The 22,445-nt window shown below is 51.0% G+C and overlaps 1 protein-coding gene and 1 pseudogene across 4 annotated transcripts; one reads left to right on the forward strand and one right to left on the reverse strand.

Annotated features, from left to right (window-relative positions):
• Positions 1–9,285: 9,285 nt before the first annotated feature.
• Positions 9,286–21,193, reverse strand: Ampd2 (adenosine monophosphate deaminase 2). Of its 4 annotated transcripts, none has more exons than XM_029554660.1 (19): positions 21,059–21,193; positions 19,421–19,683; positions 16,070–16,200; positions 15,704–15,834; positions 15,369–15,437; positions 15,164–15,275; positions 14,689–14,875; positions 14,295–14,436; positions 14,096–14,185; positions 13,706–13,835; positions 12,842–13,036; positions 12,624–12,755; positions 12,340–12,503; positions 11,916–12,042; positions 11,663–11,826; positions 11,266–11,386; positions 10,804–10,977; positions 10,530–10,640; positions 9,286–10,407 (listed from the first exon to the last, which is right to left on the reverse strand). In XM_029554660.1, exons 2-19 carry the CDS (start codon positions 19,446–19,448, stop codon positions 10,201–10,203), a joined length of 2,415 nt encoding a protein of 804 aa, XP_029410520.1. In that variant the 5' UTR covers positions 19,449–19,683; positions 21,059–21,193; the 3' UTR covers positions 9,286–10,200. The 4 variants fall into 4 exon arrangements, with proteins under 4 accessions (XP_029410520.1, XP_029410522.1, XP_029410521.1 ...); XM_029554662.1 differs by lacking the exon at positions 19,421–19,683 and adding an exon at positions 20,484–20,566 and having other exon boundaries at positions 21,059–21,186; XM_029554661.1 differs by lacking the exon at positions 21,059–21,193 and adding an exon at positions 20,053–20,470.
• On the forward strand, positions 21,067–21,728 carry LOC115067207 (annotated as a pseudogene).
• The last annotated feature ends 717 nt before the right edge of the window (positions 21,729–22,445 follow it).

Raw genomic sequence — 22,445 nt, forward strand, 5'->3', positions numbered from 1 at the left:
CTTATTTAAAAATAAATAAAATTTATAATTTTGCAAGTGAATATCACCACATCCAGCTTTTTAAAAATGTGAGTTCTGTTGACCTATCTAATGGAGACAGTGGGGTATTGAAGTCCTCTACTATTAATGTTTGGATTAATCTGGGTCTTAAAGTCCTGTAGTATTGTTTTTATGAAGTTGGTTGCACCAGAGTTTGGTGAATATATGTTCATGATTGTAATATCTTCTTGGCTTATTGTTCCTTTGATCAGAATGAAGTGGCCCTCTTTATCTCTTCTGATTAGTTTTAGTTTAAAGTCTATTTTATCAGATATTAGAATTGCAATGCCTGCTTTTTTCTTAGTACCATTCGCTTGGTATATTTTTTCCATCCTTTCACCTTAAGATAGTGCCTGTCCTTGAAAGTGAGAAGAGTTTCTTGCAGACAACAGAAAGATGGATTTTGTTTCTTAATTCATTAACTAGTCTGTGTCTTTTGACCGGAGAGTTCAGTCCATTGATATTTAAAGTTATTAATGAAAGATGTGTATTGAATCCTGTCATTTTTATTTCTGTTCACATTCTTGATTCTGATTGCTGCTAGACAAGGAATAGCTGACCTTCCTAAAACAAAGACCTCTAGATAGGCTGACTAGATTCACCGGATGGACAAGTAGTGGGGAATGGCTGGGGGTGCCGACAACACAGTGGGCAGTAGCAAGGATGTGCTGAGCAGCTTTAGTGTCAACTTGACACACCAGGGCTGAGGGAGCCTCAGTTGGGGAATTGCCTCTATTGGACTAGCCTGTGGCCATGTCTGAGGGGCATCTTCTTGATGAGTGATGTGGGAGGGCCCAGCCCACTGTGGGTGGTGCCACCCCTGAGTAGGTGGGCCTGTGCTGCATAAGAAAGCAGGTTGAGCAGGGGCCAAGGAGCAAGCCAGTAAGCAGCGTTCCTCCATGCCTGTGCTCCAGCTCATGCTTCCAGGTTCCTCCCCTGAGTTCCTATCTTGGGCTCCCTGATGAACCTGGGAGATGTAAGCTGAATAAACCCTTTCCTCCCCAAGTTGGTAGTGGTCAGTGTTTTGTCACAGCAGTGGAGAAACAAACCAGGACAAAGGATGACAGAGTATAAGGGCTCTAGTGTGCGTGTGCCGGGGAGGCTATGGGAGGGTGCCATCTGGGAAGTAGGTGTATAGATGAATAAGATGGTTTGGGATGTTCTGTGTGATATACACACACACAAAAATCAACAAATTAAAAAATGAGTTATATTTGAAAAAATTTTAAAAATGAATTATATTTGAAGAGGAAGCATAAAAACTTACATCATATTAATTAGGAGGTGATAAACATTACCATTAAAATCTACCCAATGACTTTATAGACATACACAGGTGCCAAGGATCCGAGTGCAACCAATTATGACTAGTAATAATCAGATACATACAGATTAGAGATGCATGCACCAACATCTCAGTGTTATTAGTAAAAACAATGAGTCTTTGTGTAAGAAACAGTATATTTTAAAATGAAGATCTTTTTTAAAGGTTAAAAACTCATTCAATTTTATGTCTTACAGGGTTTATACTGAGTTCAATATTGTATAACTGTATTAATTCAACAGTGAACCTAAAAATTTTACAGCCACCTCTGAAAGAGATGTATCTTTGCTCTGAAAACTGTTATTGAGTATGTTAAAGCTGTAATGAAATGCTTCCTCTAAAAAATAAAAAATATACATGACTCCTGGCTAGATGAATAATGCAGAAGGAAACGCTGACTGGCGGGAAGACAGGCTAGTCAGAATCAGGTGACACAGACCCAGTGGTTGTGGGCACTGCTTCCAGTGTTCCTGCTTTGACACAACCTGAAGATGTCTCCTTTCAGCAGTTCTGTGTTGCTATGTCTCAATGATGTGAGATTCAGATGTTCTAAGACATCTTCTGCCAGATTCTGGAGGTTTCTAGAACCCTGGAGATGGCACACCACAGTGACTCAACTTGGAATCTAGAGTCAAATAGATGTCGATTTGAAGCCTGGCTCATCGCACCTGAGCCCCCAGTAAATTCTTTAATTTGTATATTAGCATACTCATCTATGAAATGTGAATAATAGGAGATATTGTCTAGTGAGTTGTATGAATTTTATAACGGAAAATTATTCAGAGAAAAGAACATGATAAATAGGAAGTTAGCAGGCTGATAGCTGCTGGGAGCAGAAAGGGGTTTGAGAAGTTGGCAGTGGGTCTAAGCCTCCACAGCCACCAGGAAGCATCTTAAGACCCATGTACATGGGGGCTCCCCCAGCAGGTGCTCGGGCCAGAGATAGCTGCTGGGAGCAGAAAGGGGTTTGAGAAGTTGGCAGTGGGTCTAAGCCTCCACAGCCACCAGGAAGCATCTTAAGACCCATGTACATGGGGGCTCCCCCAGCAGGTGCTCGGGCCAGAGGAGGAGAGTATAAGGTAGGAACAGAGAAGATTCCGGGAGTTAAATGGACACACGAGCACTTACCTTCAAAGTCTTAGTGCCTTTGGCGAAGGCCCAGACTTTGCCCTTGCTCCTCTCCTCCATCTTCACCTTGGAGCCCCAACATCTCCACCTCCAACTCAGGTCTCTTGACAGAGCTGAACAAAATCTCCAGAATGTCCCAAAGAGAGCTCAAAGACTGAGCACTGAGCCAGTAGTCCAATACTGAGTCCTCACCCCAGCTCACATTCTATCCCTGAAACAAGCAAGGTGTGTAGCTGCTAGGTTGTCCATGCCACTATCCCATCTGTCCAGGGCTGGTCCTACCTTGCTCCAAATGGATTTGAGACTGCTGGTAGGAATAAGCACACTCATAAGCACACTCGTTATTCAATTGATAGTTCTCTAGTAAAAACTAAATGTGAGCTAGGCATGATGACACACCTTTAATTCTGGTACTCATGTGGCAGAGGCAGGCAGATCTCTGTGACATTGAAACCAGCCTGATCCATACACTGAGTTCCAGGCCAGCTAGGGCTACAGGGAGACCCTGTCCCCAGAAAAAACTAAAAACAGGGGCTGGAGAGATAGCTCAGTGGTTAAGAGCACTGACTGCTCATGCAGAGGACCCAGGTTTGATTCCCGTGGCTAACAACAGTTCATAACTCCAGTTCCAGTGAATCCGATGCCCTCTTCAGACCTCCGTAGGCACTGCATGACATGGGTGTACTTATATACATGCACGCAATACCCTCATATATAGAAAATAGAAAACAAATATGGGACTGGAAAGATGGCTCAGCCATTAAGAGCACTGACTGCTCTTGCAGAAGACCCAGGTTCGAATCCCAGCAACCACATGGCAACTAACAACTGTCTGTTACTCCAGTTCCAGGAGATCTGACACTCTTCTGACCTCCAGGGCATTGCATGACACAGATGCACTTATATACATGCAGGAAATACACTCATACACATAAAATCAAAAATTTTTTTAAATTTAAATAAAATTTTAAAACTACAAACAAAAACAAAACTAAATGTGGAAAATCAGATGCCATAAAACAGACAGGCTGTTATAGTTACTGTCTCCAAAAATGAATTATCCTACCCTTTTCTGGATCCCCAACAGTTTCTGGCACAAGTCCCAAATTGTCCAAATCCCCAGCTTTTTATGCACCTTTAAATATATAGAATTCAGTCTCTACAGCAAACCACTGAATAGAGCCTGGGCTGTGGTTTAGAAGTGAAGTCATCCAGGAGCCCATGTTTGAAAAGTTTGTTCCCAGCCTGTGGTGACTGTGGCTAGAAGGTAGTGGAATTTCCAAGGGGTTGGGCTTAGCAGGAAGAAGTAGGTCATTGGTGGTGTGCCCTTGAAGAACATACTGGGATGCTCAGACCTTCCCCTGCTAGTACTTCCTGGCCTCCATGAGGTGAACAGACCTCCTCCGGCACATGCTCCCACTACCATGTACTGTGCTGTCAGGCCCATAACAAGTGGCAAGTCTCTAAAACCATGAGCCAAAATAACCCTTTCCTGCTTTTACATTACCCCAGGTATCTCGTCCAGGTCACAGAAAGTTAACACACCTGCTATGTCATGTCAAAGAACAAAAGCTCAGAGTTTACATACTTTACCGGAGAGCTCATGCTAGCAAGTGACAGCTGTACTGTGAAACTGAGTTTTAACCCAAAAGTTATACCTCTCTAGAGCCCAGAGTAAGGCAATGGGGAGGAGTGGGACTTGTGGCTACTTCCCAGCATTCAATCTCAATATTTTATCACTGTGCCAGCTAATCATGACACTGTGGCTACTTCTGCCATCCCTGTCTTAACTACTGGCCTTTAAAAAATATTTTTATTTTATGTATGTACAAGTGTTTTGCCTGCGTGTAAGTGTACCCATGTGCACCCTCCACAGTGTCTGAGGAGGCCAATAGAGGGCAGTGGATCCCCTAGAACTGGAGTGACTGACAACTGTTAGCCACCATGTGGGTGCTGGGAACCAAACCCAGGTCCTCTGCACCAGTACTCTTAACTGCTGAGCCATCTCTCCAGCCCCAGGTTCTCTGAAAACCACTGCTAAGAGAGAATATGCCAGACCTGGTGGTGAACACCTGAAATCCCAGCACTCCGAAGGCTGAGACTGGATGACTGCTGCTTGCCACAGTCACCACAGGCTGGGAACAAACTTTCCAAGGTAAGTCAAACTTTAAGGTCAGCCTGGGCTACATAGTGAGTTCAAGGTCAGCCTGAGATATATATAGAAAACTTGTTTCAAAAGAGAGGGAATATGCTGGTTGACATGTAGAATTGTCGTTGGGTACATTACATGCATTCACAGTAGTAGTGAACTTAGCCCAGTGCTAAGGTATGCAGAGGCCTTTTATCCTGATAGAAACTAGTCCTTTCCATTTTCTTTCCTAGGCACCCAGGCTGGGGATGGGCTGGTACTCATTCCGCTACCTATTGCATATCGCAGGGCTGACTTGCCCAGCTAATAGGCTCACAGCAAAGTGGAGGTGGAAACTCTAGCCATGCGTGTGCCTGCTGTGCAGACAAAAGGAACCAAGGCCGCAGCAGAAGCTCCAATTCTACACAGCCTTTTTGGCAAGACAAGAGCACTAACCGGAAGGCTAGCAGAGCTGAGCCAATCCTACCTGGAGCAGGGCAGTGGACAGGACCTTGTGAGTCTTGTGTAGCCCCTACATCCAATTCTGAGACTCCAACAGTAACAAACATTAAAATGACCCGTCCCTCATTCAGTGTAATTATTCTTTGGCTTAAAGGGGCTTTTTTGAATTTGCTTTTGAAATTACTCAACTATGAGTAACTCAGTTTATTACTGGCTATGATTTCAATCATCTTGCATATTCTGGAGCTTTTGCCAAAAATCCAATTTACAAATTGTTTTCAAATATAATGACATTTGTATGGATACAAAATGTAACAAATATTGAAGCTGGCATACTATTTTCTGAAGGCATTTGTCAGTTTCTATTTATTTTTTTCATATTTTGCAGCCCTCCAAGTTCCAGGTCTCCAGCTTTCCTTGAGCCTTTGAAAGTCCACTCTACCCCCTACAAAGGTCAAGTTTGCAGTCAGAGAACCAGGGCTCCCAGGATGCCCCAACTCAACACTGTAGGCAACCCCATGGGGTCCAAACCATTCACTCCAGACCAATGACCAGACAGTGTTACACTGAGCAACTTTATTCCCATTTCCAAAACAAAACGATTTGTTAAATATTAGATTAAATGTGACCTAATGTTTAAAGTTCTATCGGACTTTCCAAAGAATTCACCAGTGAGGCACTACTGTGACAGGGTCTGGATGGGCATGCCAATTGCAAGGACTGGGAACAGTGTAGACTTTACTCTGGGCCAGCCCTAGGACAAGGAGGCAGGTTCTTTTGTTGTTTCCATGTGCATTTTAAAGCAGAAATTTTAAAAATAAGCCACTATTCTCATTCTCCTACCCTCTAAGCAAGAGGCAGTTACAGTCCAGGAAGGTGGTAAGGTGCTGTCTCCCTTAGGAATGAGTCCCCACTCACTTCCCAAGCAGGTCACAAGGAGGGACTGGCAGGGGGACAGCAAGGGAGGCCTGCACCATTATTTACTTACGTGTGTGCACATATGCCACAGTGCCCACATGGATGTTAGAGGACAACTTTCAGAAGCCCATTCTCTCCTTCCACCACATGAGTCCTGATGATCAAACTCAAGTCATCAGGCTTGGCAGCAAGCACCTTTACCTGCCAAGCCATCTTGCTGGCCTAGGCCTAGTTTTTCTTAACAGGGAAGAGTCATGACCTTGGTCCATGGTGAATTACCAGGAGGCAGAGCACAGTAACTTAATTCATATAGATTACCAATCAAATTTGAAAGACATGTTAATTTAAAATACAAAATTATACATATATAATCACAACTCAAAAACACCATTTGAGTGCAGAGCATGATGGTAAATACCTACTTATGTAACCCAGCACTGGGGAGGCTAAGGCAGGAGGATCTTGAAAGCCAGCCTGAGCTACAGAGGGAGACCTCGCGTCAAAAACAAGCAAAAATGCCATTGGGCACAGAAAGATGGCTTAGCAGATAAAAACACTTGTCACCAAGGCTGATGACCTGAGTTTGACCCCGTGGGACCCACGTGGTAGGAAAGAACTGACTTTAGTATGAATATATGAAATGTCTCCAACAGGCTCAAGTATTTGAACATGTGGTATGTGCTTCCCCACCTGGTGGCGCTGTTTAGGAAGGTTATGGAGCCTTCGGTGTGGTCTCGCCAGCGGAAGTCACTGGGGGTGGCTTTGAGAGTTCACAGCCTTGCCCAGCTTCCAGTTTCTCCTCTGCTTTCTGTGTGTGCTTAAGGATATGAGCTCTCAGTTTCCTGCTCTGGCTGCCTGCTGTCGTGCCTCCCCTGCCATCATGGACTCTTAGCCCTCTGGAACTGTAAGCCCAAATAAACTCTGCCGTCTATAAGTTGCCTTGGTCATGTTTTATCAGAAAAGTAACCAATGCACAACTCTTGCAAACTTTACTTTTACTTATACATGGTGTACTGTGTCATGTGTACACACACACACACACAAATAAATATATGTAGTAAAAATACACAAAAACTGGAATGAAAACATAAATATGTAAAATGTATTCATGTACATACACTGTGGGTATACAATAAACACTTGGTGGAATGGGCTTTTTCTCTAATTTCCTTCATCCTCAAAAGTTCCTGAAATTTTTTTCATTTTACATAGAAAAAGTTACCATTTTCAGATTATTGGCTCTTGGGCTGGTATAGAGCTCAGTGGTAGAGAACTTGCCTAGTATGTAAGATTCTATGTCCAACTCCCAGTACTGCAAAAACAAACTTTTTAAAGATTTTTAAAAGATTCATGGGGCTGGAGAGATGGCTCAGTGGTTAAGAGCACTGGCTGCTCTTGCAGAGGACCTGGGTTTGGTTCCTAGGGCCCACATGGCAGCTAGTAACTGTCCATAACTCCAGCTCCAGGGGATACAACACCCTCTTCTGGCCTCCATGGGCATGACATGCACAGGTTTACTTCCATATATGCAAGCAAAACACTTATACACATAATTATTTTTAAGTTAAAAAAGATTATTCATGCTGGGTGTGGTGACGCACACCTATAGTCCCAGCACTTGGGAGGCAGAGGCAGGCGGATCTCTGTGAGTTCAAGGCCAGCCTGTTCTATATATTGAATTCCAGGACAGCTGGGGCTACAAGGAGACTCTGCTTCAAAAAGACAAAAAAGGGTGGGGGAGAGAGAAATGTGAATTCTTACTTAAAAGAGGGTAGATACAAAGATTTATCACTCTTGACAAATACTTGAAAGAAATTTCTGACAAACTGAAAACCAAAATCAAGTTGGTGAAAAACTGGAGAGGTTGCTAAGAAACATTTCATTAGTAAAATGCTTAGGTGCTCAGCACAGAGAAAAACTGGACAAGAAAACAGAACAAAGGATTTGATTAAATGACAAATATAGGGAATGAATAGGGAGTTCTCAAGCAGGAAAAGTCCTCCAAGTTGGCATGAGACAGGTCGTGCTTGCTTTCAAGGGATGGTCTAGAAAGATCTCCTAAACCTGCTTGCCTGATTTATGAAAGTCTGCTCTGTTACCCCTAATGGGGGAGAGGGGGTGGAGGTTGGTAAGATATAGAGAACCCTAGCACAGAGCTGCTCTCCATTCTGCAGTGGCTGTCTCTCTAGCCTTAAGTTGGTGCTGTACAGCCTTCTGCTCTTGCCCGAGCTCCAGCATTCAGTTCTGATATGTAAACAGCTAAATGAATTGGCTAGCTACCATCAGGAGGCAGAAGTGTCCCGTCCTCCCCCACCCCCACGCTGGGGCCAGATGCAGATGGGCCTTCCTGCCTGCTCAGAGTCGGGGGAGGGGCAGAGCTGCTGCCAGCCTCTAGGGCTCCCAGCCAGACCCCATCACACATGCCATTCTGAGGCAGCCAGCCCCTAGGCCCTCTCCACCCAGCATCAGCTGTGGCAAGCTTCTCCCTTGTCCATCCAGCACCGTGTGCAATCCAAAGCATATTCCACTTCCCTTCTTACATGGGCAACAGACTCTACCTATCTTGGTGGCAAGAAGGTGCTCCACAAATTGCACTGTGGACAGGATGGAAACTGAGTTGCTTAGGGCTAGATTCAGAACACAGGCTGCTCTAGCTCCCCGCAACACAATCTGTCAGGGAGCTGGCTGGTTTGTGTGTTACCACCTTTGAATCAGAATCCAAAGGAGGGACCCAGAAAGGGCACTTTAAACAGACTCCCTAGAAGGTCCTGCATGTTTGGAAGCACAGGCCTCAGGCAGGTTGTAAGGGTATGTGCTCCCTTCTACCACGCTGCCCAAGGAGGCTAGAAGTGCACCAGAGGTACAAGGTGGAAAGGGTGACATCCTTGAATCTGGAATGACAGGGATATACCATAGACCTAGGGCCATGTGCCCCCTTCAGAAGGGGTAAGCTGAATGAGGGCTCAATGGGCATCTCATCTTTCCTATGGCTCCCTCGGTCAGTGTATAAGTGTGCTAACACACTTCACCCAAGTCAGGCCACTTCTCTCAAAATGTGCTAGACTTCACCCAGTAGCATACACCTGTAATCCCAGCACTCAGGAGGTAGTGGCAGGAGGATCACAAGTTTGAGTTTGAGGGCAGTCTAGGTTACAGAGGCCATTTTTCAAATCAAAAAACAAAACCATAAAAATGTGCTGTCTTCCACCCCGAGTGCCTCTGACCCCAACCTCTACCAGCCCACAGCCCTCCCTCTCCCACTCCGAAAGAGACCCAACATGCCTCGTTACTTAAATAATATTTATTTCTCATGCACTAGGAAAGATGGGTCATACAAAACACTGCTTTTCACAGCAAAGGCCTCGGTCCAGAAACACTGCTTTTCACAGCAAAGGCCTCGGTCCAGAACATAACACAAGGGGCCTGCTGGGATCTGGATCTGGTCAAAGACCCGGAGAACCCCAAATGGGGTATAACCCCCCCAGAACTAGTGGCAGACCTAGCATCCTCCAGCTACAGTAGCCCCACACACAGCCCAGGGCAGCTGTCCTGCCCACAGAGGCACAGGAAGCTGATCCCAAAGAAGCACATGGACTCGGAACGGAGGAGGCTGATGGGCAGTGACTTGGCAGAGGCAACGATCCAGCCCTCAGGGCACGCCTCCAGGGTCCTGGCTGAACAACCCCAAGCCCAACTCTGCCCAACACAGAGCTGCTTGAACTCCACAGAGCCTCCTGGGCAACCAGTACCCACAGCCGAAAGGAACAGGACCCACCTGACTGCCCCTCAGCCACATAAACAAGACAGGGAAGCTGACTTCAGCTCTAGCCAAAGCCTGGATTTGCCCAGGCAGGACTTCAGAGGCTGAAGAGGCCAGCTCCACACAACCATTCCAAGCCCCTGTGGACATTGAAGACACCATAAGACAGCCAAGTTTCTGATGGTCCTGGGGCAGGGTCACTAACTAACAGGGCCAGCCCTTAAAACTCAGCCATCAGATGCCACCACAGCCAAGACAACAGTGAAGTGGATTCCTAGACTTGCTTTCACTGAGGTGGCCACAGGGCCAGGACATGGTCAGAGACATGCAGGACAGAAATGAAGAATGGAGACATGCAGAGACCACACCAGGTGGGAGGGGTCTGAGAACAGACGCAATCAAGGCGATGAGATGAGGCGAGCACTGCATGGACCAGGTTCACTAAGGCCCCGGGCTCATGACGATGCCCACCTCCTCGGGAATGGTCTCCAGCATCTCACTCTGGACGGCCTGGGTGATAAGTGCCAGTTCCTGGCACAGGGTCTCATGGCGGTAGCCTACTCGGATGTCTGGCACATTGGTGCGACGGATGTCGTTGCCCTCAGGGCCCTCCTTGGTATAATTGGGCCCCAGCCAGTGGCTCTTTACCTGCAGAGGGTGTAGGTAACAAGCAAGGCTGCAAACAGCTCAACCATCCTAGGTTCAAGTCCAGGACCCCAGATGCAGAGGGAGGGGGGTGATGCCCAGCCCCAGGAAGGTGGGTACAGTACCTTGTGAGAGAAGCCACTCATGAGCACACTGTTGCGAGCCAGCTCACACATGTCACAGGAGCTGAGCTTCCACACCTGGGTGGCAATGCTGTACTCCTCCATCAGGGGTTCCTGCAGAGGCCAGGTTCCCTCAGAGAGGCACCAGGCCCTTGCCGCCTCTCTCTCCCTTACTAGTTTAATTGGCTTCTATGTTCCACCAGCAGGGGGCAGCACCAACCCAGAGAGAGCCCAGTGTCCCAGGACACCCACACCTAGCTGCCTATTGGGCTCTGACCTTGGTGAAGTGGAACTGCAAGGGATCATCAGTGGACAACGAGACCATGAGGCCTCGGGACAGGTACTCAGGTAGAGGGTTCCGGTGGTAGCTGAGGAAGAGGCTGTTGTTGCTGAGAGGTGACATGGCAATGCCAATCTGGGCCAAGTAATATAGGTACTGCAGGACAGGGGCCTGGGCAGACAGGAAGGAGAAAGGGAGGGCCTGTCAGGTGGCTGCTTGGTACTGGGGGGAGGGGGCACAGAACACAACGACCCACTCGGCCAAGTCATGACAATGGTGAGTGGGGAGTTGCAGCCAGAATCCAAGATGGGGCCCTATCTGGAGGCTGGGTGGGAAGTTCTAGTTACATTGGGAAGGAGGACTTCAATCTCAGGGCTGGGTGAGGAGGAGGATTGTGGGCTGAATGGTTCAAAGGAAGGCAAACAGCTGCATAAGGTGGCTGAGGGTGTAGACCCTGACCTTGCGTAGAAGCAGCCCGTGGGAGATGTTCTCAGCCAGCATGAAGGCTGACACCAGGTGGTGGATGGGTCCAGCCTCCCCACAGTGCGGCCTCAGCACAAATGTGTGGAAGCCCCTCTGCCTGGAAGTACAAAGGTAAAAATCAGTTCCAGAGCTTGGGCACACCTGAGCTCACCTGAGCCCAAGTCGCATCCCAGCACACATATGTGGGGGCCTAGGACAGAAGATGGGGGTAGATTCTTGACTGGAAGGGATGAGAATGAAACGTAAAGGTAGAGAAAGAGTTAGCCAGTCTGTGCACAGGGGCAATAAATAAGTGGGTCAGGGCTCTAGTGGCCCAAGCCCAGGGTACCTACAAGCAAAGCCAGCAGAAATTTGGCACTAGGGGAGTAGGCACCTGCGTAGGTGGTTCAACATGGCCATGTTGGCGAAGGTGTAATACAGGTAGTAGGCATAAGGTGGGTTGTCCTCCTCTACCCAAGCCTCTGGGAGGGGGCTTTCCAGGTTGAAGACGTGGTTCTCTGGCTTGGACTCATCATCCACGCTGTCAAAACCATCCACCTGGCACAAGAGCTGGTGGTCAGGCCCAGAGCCACAGCTGGATCTGAGCCCAGCCATTCTGCCCTCACCCAGCCCTTGCTGCTGCGCACGTGTTCCAAAAAGAGGTGCAGCTCTGGGTGGCTGGCAGGGTGCACAGTAGCCTCAAACAGTGGCAAGAAGATGTTCTCCAGCATCTCTTGGAAGTTAGCCAGCTGGCTCTTGGTGCGGTACACATCACTGCAGGAAGATTGCACATAAGCATATGCAGGTCAGAGCTGGCAGGAGGAAACCCAGCAGGCAAGTTAAGGGGCACAGCTGGCATAAGCACAGGACCATGTGTGAACCACACTGGAAAGGCAGGACATCCAGGTGGGCCAGGCTGCACAGACTATGGGTGGGCCTGGGAGGCTCCTCCTGGCACTCAGAGGGCCCAGATTGGCTACTTAAGGCTCAGCCACCCCAGTAGGGCAGGAGGCAGGCCCTGGCCCTGTGAACATAGCTATAGGGCTTCCTCCAACTGCAAGATACACTCACAAGAGGCGGGGCACCTGCACCAGCCAGCGCACGTTGGGAGAGTGCACTCGGTGCATCACAGCCCAGCGTGCTAGTTTGTCCCACTCATCCCTGGAACGTCCATAGATAGAGAGTCGCAGTTCTGCATTCTGGTATTTGCTCTCTTCCAGGTCTGACATCACCTCCTAGATACAGGAAGCAATCACACTTAGGCTCTTCCCTGCCCTCTGTGACTCCACCACATGCTCATCAGGCCTCTCCCCCTTTCCCCCTGCCACTTGAGCTCCCAGGCTCTCAGCTCTTACCTTGATGATGTGAGCAAAGTACTTCCCAGACACCCTGTTATCAGTCTTGATAAAGATCTCTCGGAGGACGGACTCTCCAATAGGGTTGTATTTGGCATTGAATTTGTCAAAGCGATGAAAGGTGTTCCTATCCTGGGGAAGATGGGCAGGCCCAGGTCACTCTTGATCCTGGGCCCTTGCACTGACCCAGCACCCCAGCCCATGCCAGGAGGACGGACCGCATGCACATCAAGTGTGTCCACACTCAGGTCATAGGCAGTGAGATTCATGCTCTCGAAGACCTCCCGCAGCGTCTGCTCACGACCCTGCTCAACGTGCACAATCTCCTCCAGGTGTCGCTTCATCGCCCGCTTGATGAAGCGTAGCAGATGCTTCTGGTTCATGCAGGATGAGGCATGAATGTGTGTGTCCACCTGCAGAAGAACAGGGCTGTGGGGTCCATCCGAGGCCAGGGCCTTGGGGCTGGAGAGATGGCTCAGTCAGTAAAGTGCTTGCTATTCAAGCATGAGGACTGCAACTGGGATCCCCAGCACCCACATAAATGCCCAGTGTGTGTGGCATAATCCTAGCATGTGGGAGGCAGAGATAGGGAATCCATAGAGTAAGCTAGTTAGCTAGACTAACTAAAGTAGCAAGCTCTGGGTTCAAACAATCGACTCTACTTCAACATATAAAGTAAAAAGTTGGTCAAGGAAGACATCCAATGCCAATGAGTGGGCGCCACACACACACACACACACGCACACACACGCACAAATGCAAAAAAAAGGGGGTAAGATGGCTCAACAAGTAAAAGTACCTGCTATCAAGCCTCACAACCCAAGTTGATCCAAAAAACCCACATGGCACAAGGAAAGGATTCCCATAAGTTATCCTCTGACTTCCACATCTGTGCCATGGCATATATGCACCCACATCCATACACAACATAAATAAGTGTAAAAATGTAATCAGTTTCTTCAAGGAAAGATCCAGGGCCAGAGCAGTGGGTGGGAGAGAGCTCTCCATACTGGATGCTGGGTGAGACCCAAGTTCTAGAGGGAGGTACAGGACAGGACAGAGACTATAGGCTGAGGGCCCACCTTACGGATGTTGTAGAAGTCACGGTGTGGCACTTTCTTCTGAGCAGCCAGCTCCTTCATCTCATTGAGCAGCACATGCATCTGGAATTTGGAGCTCAGATACTGCAACCGGCGGTAGCAGAATGACTTTCTGGGCAAGAGGAAGGAAGAGGGCAAGGCAGAGACTCAGGTCCTGAAGGAGGCACCTGGGAGTGAAGGGAAGAGGCAAAAGCATGCAGCACTAGTCTGCCAAGAAGGCAGCAGATGAGGGGTTGGTGGCCAGGGAGTGGCAGGAAACAAGGTTGACAGTTGTCTGGGGTAGGGCAGGGCAGAGTAGAGCAGAGCCGGGCAAGGCTGGGGCTGGAGAATCTGGGCTGGGAGGTAAGCTGAATGGGACAGGTGGAAACTCACATGGGGCCATTGATAATCAGGGCCATGAGCACATTGACGTCAGCCACAAATTCCTGTAGGTCAGGGTATGGTAGCTCCACCTCTGGGCAACTAGCATGTTGGGGAGCTTGGGTGAGGAGGGCTAGCCAGGCCCTTGGCCCCACCCAAATCAGTACGCTGTCCCACATGGTATCCCCAGCATACACCACACCCCTCTTACTGCTCATCAGGTTCCCTGCGGGTGTAGACGTGCACTACACCACGCACCATGCGTAGACCCAAGCCCAGGTCCCCAGGCATGGTGCTTGGCTCACAATGTTCATATGGGTGCTGCTCCAGCACAGGGGGGTGCACCGGGGCATCTGCAAGGGTGGGAAGGTGGAGTCAGGACCAGGGCTCTTCCAGGTCAGCAGCTGCCCAGCCCAAGGGCTCCACAGAGGGCAGGGGGCATCAAGGACCCTAACAGGGCAGTTATGGCCCCAACCTCCACCCTTCTGGGTGTCAAGAAGCTGGAAAGAGTCTGGGTGTGGGGATATATAGGCAGGGCAGAAGTGTCTGGGCCCCAAGCACAGAGGTCCAGGGCAATTGGGGTGGGGAGGGATGGGGACTCCCACCAGCAGACACAGGGGTGTCCGGGCTCTGCTCGTAGGTTCGAGTCTCCAGGGGCTTCTCAGCCAGCTGCTGTAAGTAGCGGCGGGTGGTGGGGCAGAAGCTCTGCAGTGACAGGGCCATGTATTTCTCCCGGATGAAGAGTGCCCGCACCACACTCTTGGCTGCATCTAATAGGTCTGTGAATGGTACCTGGAGACCAGGACAGGTAGTTTCCTAGATCTCTGTCAAACTCAGACTTATGCTTCCTTCCTCCCTGTGGTCATCCCAGACCTCACACTGCCCCTGTTCCCCCGCTCCCCTGGCCCAAAGGCCTCAACCCCAGAGACACCCAGCCCAGCGTATTAGTGAACTCCCAATCAGACACTTTGCCATTCCAGGTGACAGCAAAATACCCTCTCTAGCTCCCACTAACTCCCCAGGCCTGAGCCCACTAGGATATCATGGATGGAGCCCTAAGACTCTATCTCATATACTCACCCCACACTTTTCCTCCCCAGAGATGGTGACCCTTTGAAATTCCCGTTCCAGCACCACATCACGCTCCCAAAGACCCCTGTCACCCTGCCCCTCACTTTGCTCCTTGTAGAGCCTATGGGTGGGGAGGAGACAAACAAGGGTTGGAGACTGCCACAGACAGTTCCCAGCTCCACATCCCCTGTGTATGCCCCTCTGCCCTTCTCACTGTAGGTCCGAATCACTGTCAGTCTTCAGGAAATCTTGCTTGGCCCGAAGCAGGATGTCTGGTTCCAGCCTAGAAGTGAGAGAAGCAAAAGATCAGGCAGAGCAAGAGCGGTAGCTCTAGGTCCTGGCACTGTGCTAGGTGCTGTGCACATGTTGTCACATGTAGTCCTCACAGGCAGGGCTGGGGGACCCTGGGCTGTTCTCATCCCACTACAGAGATGAGAAAGCAGCTCCAGAAGGTATCCTGCAGACTCATGGACACAGCAGTAGCCTGGCTCCAAAGAACATGCTCTATGTTTACCATCCAAAGGCAGGACAGGACAGTAGCAGGCTCACTTGACATCCTGGCTGATCTGCCGCTCCAACCGCTGCCTTCGCTCCTCCAGCTGCTCAATAGGACTCTCCTCTGGGAACTCATAAGGGGCGCTACGTAGCTCACTCTCAGCCAGCGAGCGGCTGAACAGCTCCTGGTACAAAGAAGGGAAGGAGGAAAGATCAGGCAGTCTTGCCTTCAGGCAGCCTGCCCTGCCCTCCCCTGCAGAGTCTGGGCGTGGGATGTGAGCCAGTGGGCAGCAGGAGCTGAGGTTCCTGGGAAAGACTGAGGATCAGAGACAGCCAAGCGTGAGAGGTGGCTCAGGTGGAGGGGCATAGGAAAGAGAGGCAGAGTGCAAAGTGAGGAGGTGTGGGGGTGCCAGGTGATACCTCGGCGATCTCCTTGCATTTGCCATCCATAGACGTGCGAAGGTCGAGCGGGAAATGCTTGAGGCAGGGGGCGGGGCCCGGCAGGGATCGGGCAGACTGCAGCGGAGAGGCCCCCAGACCACCCCGAGCCTCTGCAGAGACAGTGATGCCAGGGTCAAGGAGAGAAGGGGTAGGGTCCAGATGCCCCTAGAAGCAAGGGCCCCTTCCTGCCTTGGGTCCAGCCATTATTAGAGGCTAGGTCCTAGGCACTAGAAAATCCCTCCACAGAGGGGTCAGTCATCCCAAGGGTACAAATGGACTCAGTCACCTCTCTAATGAGAACTTGAAATGGGGAACCAACCCACTCCCTCAAATCAGGGGAATCTGCATGTGATTATTTCCCAGAAGGGTGCATACATGTGCGCATATACACACACATACATGCACAGACACACACCAGGCACTAATTAAGGCCACACCAAGGACCCCCAGCTTCCAGCGTACTAACTGAAGATCAAATCCACCCCTGGCCTGACAGATCCTTCACTGAGGACAGGGCCCTGCCTGTCATCCTAGACGGGCTAAGCACAGGGAGGGTACAATCATCACCAGCTCTGACCTGAGGGGCAGCTCTCAAGGAAGAGGAAGAAGACCTGGTTGGCAGGGAATCCTGTCTCCCTCTGGAGGCCTATCCTCTCCACAGGACCCCAGAGCTGCCAAGAGGAGGCCCCATCCCTGGCTGGCCCTCCCACTGCTGGCTGCCCCTCCAAAAGGAGCTGCCACTAAGAGTTTGCGCCACTTAGAGGCCCCAGGATCTGGGTCGGAGGCCCTGTGGAGGGCTCTGGGGAAGAGAATATTGGAAACTAGGGATCTTTCTACTCTGACAATGGCAGAGCTCTTCATGGGTTCTACCAAGAGGCTAACACTAAAGGCATGAAGCTATTAGTCTTTTGGGCTGCCAGAGCTCCTAGCCCACCAGGAAGGACCCTCCCAGAGTCCTTCAGCAGTCTCAGCCTCCCCTGTAGGAAACTGTCCACCAGCTGTCCGCCATCTCAACTGTGGAGGGCGTACCCCTCCAGAAACCCCCCTCCCCTGCCTTAGGAAAGGACTAAGGCTCTGTCTAGATAGTATGCCTTTAGGTCTCTGTGCCCACTTCCTAATACTTCAGGTATGGTCCCAAGGCTGGACAAAAGACGAGGGAGGTGCTTACCCTAGATCAGGACTAAGTCCCTTGCTTGCCTTGGTCCCTGCTGGAACCTCTCCCCACCTGCAGAGTTCAGAATGCTCTGGGCAGCAGCCCTGTGCCCCTTGCCTGCCTGTTTGCCTTGAGAAGCTGTAGCCAGTCCCCCAGGACAGCTCAGGGGCCGGCACGGGCTGTACCAAATGCAGCTGCAAGCAGGGGAGACCCTGGGATGGCCATGAGCAGGGGGCTGGGGGAGTTCAGGGGAGTCTAGAAATCCAGGGAAGGAGCAGGAGTTGGGAGATGAGAAGCCCAGTGCTAACAGGGTCTTAACCTCTTCAGCGCCAGGGAGGCCCAGCCAGACACAGGGCTCAAGAAGGAGAATCAAGACAGACTGATATGGCCAGGGCAGGCCAGCAGGGAGGAGCCAAGTCTCCTTAAAACCACAGCCCTAGGGGACAGAGAGTGGACACTGCCTGGCTAGCCAAAGGGTAGGAGGAGAGAGAAGCCACCCTCCCTTCTCAACCTTGCAGCCCCAGGCCAGCTTCCTCTGGCCACCACTGTCTTTTGGCCCTGACTATGGGCTCCTTCTAGAGAGACCTGGGCCTTTACTACACATAGGAGCTGACTGGTAGTTAGATCACTGGCCCAATCTAGACCCTGAAATCCCAGTTCTAAGCCCACTCTCAAGGCAGAGACAATCTGTTCAGGAAGAGAACTCTGCAACATAGGAACAGGATTTGGAAGACTCACATGTCACTCTGCTGTTGTTTACCTGTGTGTCTTAACCTCTGGGCGCTGACTAAAAGTGGGTGAGAAGTGGCCTTGTCCTACCTGGCCGCAGCCCCAGCACTCACAGAGAAAATGCCCTACAAGTGTTCTGTAAAGCTTAGGGCTCTGTGCCCAGGGGACTGTAATTAGGAGCTCCTCAAAATTCTTCACACAGAGAGTACCCTCAGTGAGGAAGGTGAAAGGTCCTCTGACCCCAGGACAGGGTCAAGACTGCTAAGTAGGGAAGGGCACTGAAAAGAACAAAACTTGGCAGGGATGGAGATGAGGTGATGCCATCTCTCTCTTGGAATAGGACAGAACAGGAAGAGGTAGGACAATACCTGCCCACCCCCGAGGTTTAAGGTCTTTGTCCAAGAACCTAGATCCTGCCTATCTTCTCAAATATGGCCCCCAGGTCATTTTGGGGTTTTGTTTTCTGTCTTTTGCACCACTAGGGACCAAACCTGAAGCCTTGTGTATGCTAGAGAAGTCTTCTGCCACTAAACTACATCCCCAGCCTTTTCTATTTTTACGTTTAGACAGGGTCTTACTAAGTTGTGCATGCCTGGAATGCACCATCCTCCTGCCTCAACTTCCCATGTAGTTGGGATAGGAGTGTGATCACCACACCCAGCTCCCAACTATGCCTAGGGCCTCTCAAAGGAAGGCAGATCATAGACCTGCAGAAACTAAGTCAAAAGCTTTCATCTTAAACTCCTTCCTAGCAGGGAGTCTGGGACCTACACACAAGGCTGATTGAGCAGGAAGTTCCAGCTGCCAAAGCCACCCCCCACTCCAACCCCCAAGTCTGTCACACCACTGCAAAGGACTACCAGGGATTCACTGGAAGTGACATGCAGGAAGGAACTGCCACATTCCTTCAGGCCAGGTTCCATCTCCCTGGCCCTGTGCCAGAAGTTTGCATCCATAGCACCACACATGCATACCACATTCACACAAGGAGTTAACCAAAAGCCAGATGGGCCCACTCCATCAACTCCAAGATTCTGGTGCTTCATCCTTCCTCTTAACTGTCACTCACTGTCAAGACTGCCTCAGTAGGCAGTGAGCTGCCCAAGGCCTTGACCCCCAAGTACAAGGCACTTTCATCCCCTGACCACCTAAAGGTCTCTGGTTCGAAAACAGTAACCACTAGAGCTAGCCCCAGGGAATACAGTCGGAAAACACAGATCTGGGCACAGAGAATACAGATTCTCAGCACAGTACAAACCTCTGGCCAGGTGTCTTCAACAGCATAAGAACATGCTACAGAACAGTCTGGGTATAGATACAGAGAACTACAAGGATGTTAGTAAGACTCAGTCACCAAAGGGTCTTTCCTTAGCCATAAGACCTGAGGGTTGCAGACTGCAGACAGATACCCACCCCAGAAGTACAAAACCATGTAGCTAAGTCCTCACCAAGATAGGCACTGCCACACCACACCATGAACTGAAAATGGTGCAGAGATGCAAAGTGGGAGCCACACCAAAGGGTGCAGGGTATGCAGCCCAGGAGCCACCTCAAAGACACCCCTCTCCTGAAGAGACTCAACACAAGACAGGAACAAGCAAACGTCAAGGATAGTGGCAGCTGAGCCCCAGCTCTGGGATGTGGTCCAGCAATGCATGAGCCCAGATGTCAGACACCCCTCTACCAGCCAGGGGGTCCGAGATCTAGTGTCCTGAAAAGAGGAAGCAGAGACGGAGAACACCCTGAGTCTGTTTGGTATCCCCACAACTCCATTCACATACTTCACATGCACTCTTAGCTTCTGCACACGCAAACACGTGTGCACACACACCTCTTCTGCACCCACACCCACACCTACTCCTTGTTACGGAAGACAGCATCCCTGACAGAAACCTAAGGCATTCCCTCCCGCATCCCTCCCTGCACCACTCAAGCCAGCCAGCCAGCGAGCCCTGGGACCGAGTTCGAGGGGTACCACTGCAGAGAGGGTGCTGCCGGCAGAAGGGGGCCTCTTTCTGACGTGTTCAGTGGCCCGGAAAGGAGGTGGGGAAAGCCCATGCCTGAGGCCAAGTACACTCACCTGGAACAGCAGCGGAAGCTTGAAAGCTAGCTCGCTTCTTAAAGGGATATTTGGCCTTGGGCTTGCCAGAGCCAGGATAGGATGCCATGGCTGCGGCCAAGGCGACAGCTGAGGAGTCTGAGCAGCACCGGCTGGGACCAGGCTCCGCTACATCCAACCCCTTCCTACGCCCCGCCCCCAGCGGGAGTGACTGATGCAGGAAGCAGCGCCCCGCAGGCGGAAGAGGCCCTGGCCACGATTTCTGGTGTTGTCTAGGCAACCTCCGGGAGTGGGGCCTCCATCCTGCCCCCTATCCCCCCCTTCCCTCTCCAGTCCCTGGAGTGACGTTGATTGATGGTGGCTGAGACTGGAGGACGGAGGGGGGCGAGGGGCGAGGGGGCGTTAAGAGTAGAGAAAACAGAAGCAGCGTCAGCCTCCAGCTCTGCACTAACCTCCCGGCTTCGGGAACCCTCATCCCCTGCCAAGGCTTCAAGGCAAAGAAGCCAAAGTCCAGGCTACTGGCAGGTCCAGCCAGCTTCGGGGGGAAAAAACGATAATAAGCATGAATTCTGTGTGAGCTTTTCCAAGCTCAGAACCCATTCCCTCTAGGGGCAGGACAGAAGTACTCATGAAAAACCGGCGCCTCTGAGCAGATTCCCCCTTTTCTTCTCCATGTGACCCCTGCTCCAGGGACAGCCCAGTTCTGGGAGGAGGGGGCAGAATCAAGAATCTCAGCTCTGGAGGGAGGAGCCTGTCTTGGGAAAATTCCACTGTCCGGCAGAAGCTGCCTCCCCAGAAGGACCCGAAGAGCAAGAGGCAGGGGCCTGCCTGGGGTCTGTGGGGAAAGACTCGGCCCTGACTGGTCCCTCCCTACACACTCGAACTCTGTTTCCCAGGCTCTCCTAGAAGGAGATCACATCCTCCCGGTCTGGCGGCTGTCCACAGACCCCCACCCTCTTGTCACTCCGATCACGACACCTCTGTCCCGGAGTTCCTATCCCCGCCAACACACGCGCCGTACCCTTACCTGAGGCCATGCTGCCCGAGTCTCTAGGGGAGCCGGAGAGCTGCCCACGAGGGTCTGCGCGGCGCGGAAGCCCGGCTGGGGGAGGGGAGGGAGAGCGGATGGGGACCCTGAGCCCCGCCAAGCGGCGTCGCCACCCCGACCCCGACGGTGAGAAGCGGGAAGGAAGGTAGTTTTTCAAAATGGCCAGCTGGTTGAAGGCAGACTCCCGCAGACCTCGGCGGTCAGACTGACCGTAGGAGACCCCGGCGTCTTGACCCCTCAGCACTAGAGAGAAAGTAGACCACGTGCTCCCCAGAAAACGGGACCCGGAATTCGTCTAGGCTTCTTTCACCACTTTCTGGGTATTTAGGGACCCGACTCTCGGGGCTGGAATGCGGGGGGGTCACGCAACAAGTGCGACCCCGAGGAAACCTCGGGGGCGTCGCGCCAGCCTCTGCGGCCTCAGGCCCCCTTCAGGTCCGCAGCCCCGCCCCGCTCGGCCACGCCCCCGGCCACCAGGCCCCGCCCCCACCACTTTGCCGGTTCCCTAGCGCCACGTGGGCAGCCACGGGGCCACTGTTAGCCTGGCTTGGCCTTGGGTCTTGGGCAAGTTCGGTGAGTCAGCTTCCTCATCAGTAAGATGGATGGAGTAATTGACAGTACCTCACCCCAAGGGGTTATTGAGGATTGAATGTAAGGCTCCTTTGCATAATGCCTGACACAAAATCAGGTAGCTATTATTAGGGTCCCAGGATCCATTTTAATAAGCAGAAGTCCAGCCCCTACATTCTCTGCATTCCCACCTGAGTCTGTTTCTTGTAGCAGGTATTGAAATGCAGGGTGTGCCGTTTAATGCAGGCTCTTCTTCTTATAGCTGGTGTTGAAGGTAAACTCTGTGGCCAGGAGGTCTAAGTTCAAACTCAGGCTGCTACTCCTACTTCCTGACTAGCACTGAACAACTTACGTAACTTCTCTGTGCTTCTGTTTCATCTGCGAAATGAGTGTACGAGTACGTGCTCTATAGGAGGCTAGTTAGGATAAATTAAGTGCTTAGAGCTGTGCCTGACCTGTAACTTACTACTCAATGTTCACGTTATCATTGCTTTGGCCTGGGATCCTTATTGTCAACTCATTGACTGACATTGTCTCAAAACTGAATTGAGTTATCTGAAGGGCTACGGTCATCTGATCCAACCAACATTCCCATCCCCAACAGGTGGAGAGTCCTACCTAAAGGAAACCAGTAAAGTCCCCACACTAAATGTAATTAACTTTTATCAGCAGCAGTTGGACCCTTCCCTATTTTCTCCCTTGTGGGAGCCCTCTGCCCTCACATCCAGCTGCTCCAACGCTGTTTGTGCAGCTACTTCCAGTCTTAACACCCCCAGTTCTTATCACCCCACACCTA

The sequence above is a fragment of the Nannospalax galili genome, unplaced genomic scaffold, assembly GCF_000622305.1.
Source record: "Nannospalax galili isolate Female #2095 unplaced genomic scaffold, S.galili_v1.0 scaffold5, whole genome shotgun sequence".
NCBI classification, from domain to species: Eukaryota; Metazoa; Chordata; class Mammalia; order Rodentia; family Spalacidae; genus Nannospalax; species Nannospalax galili.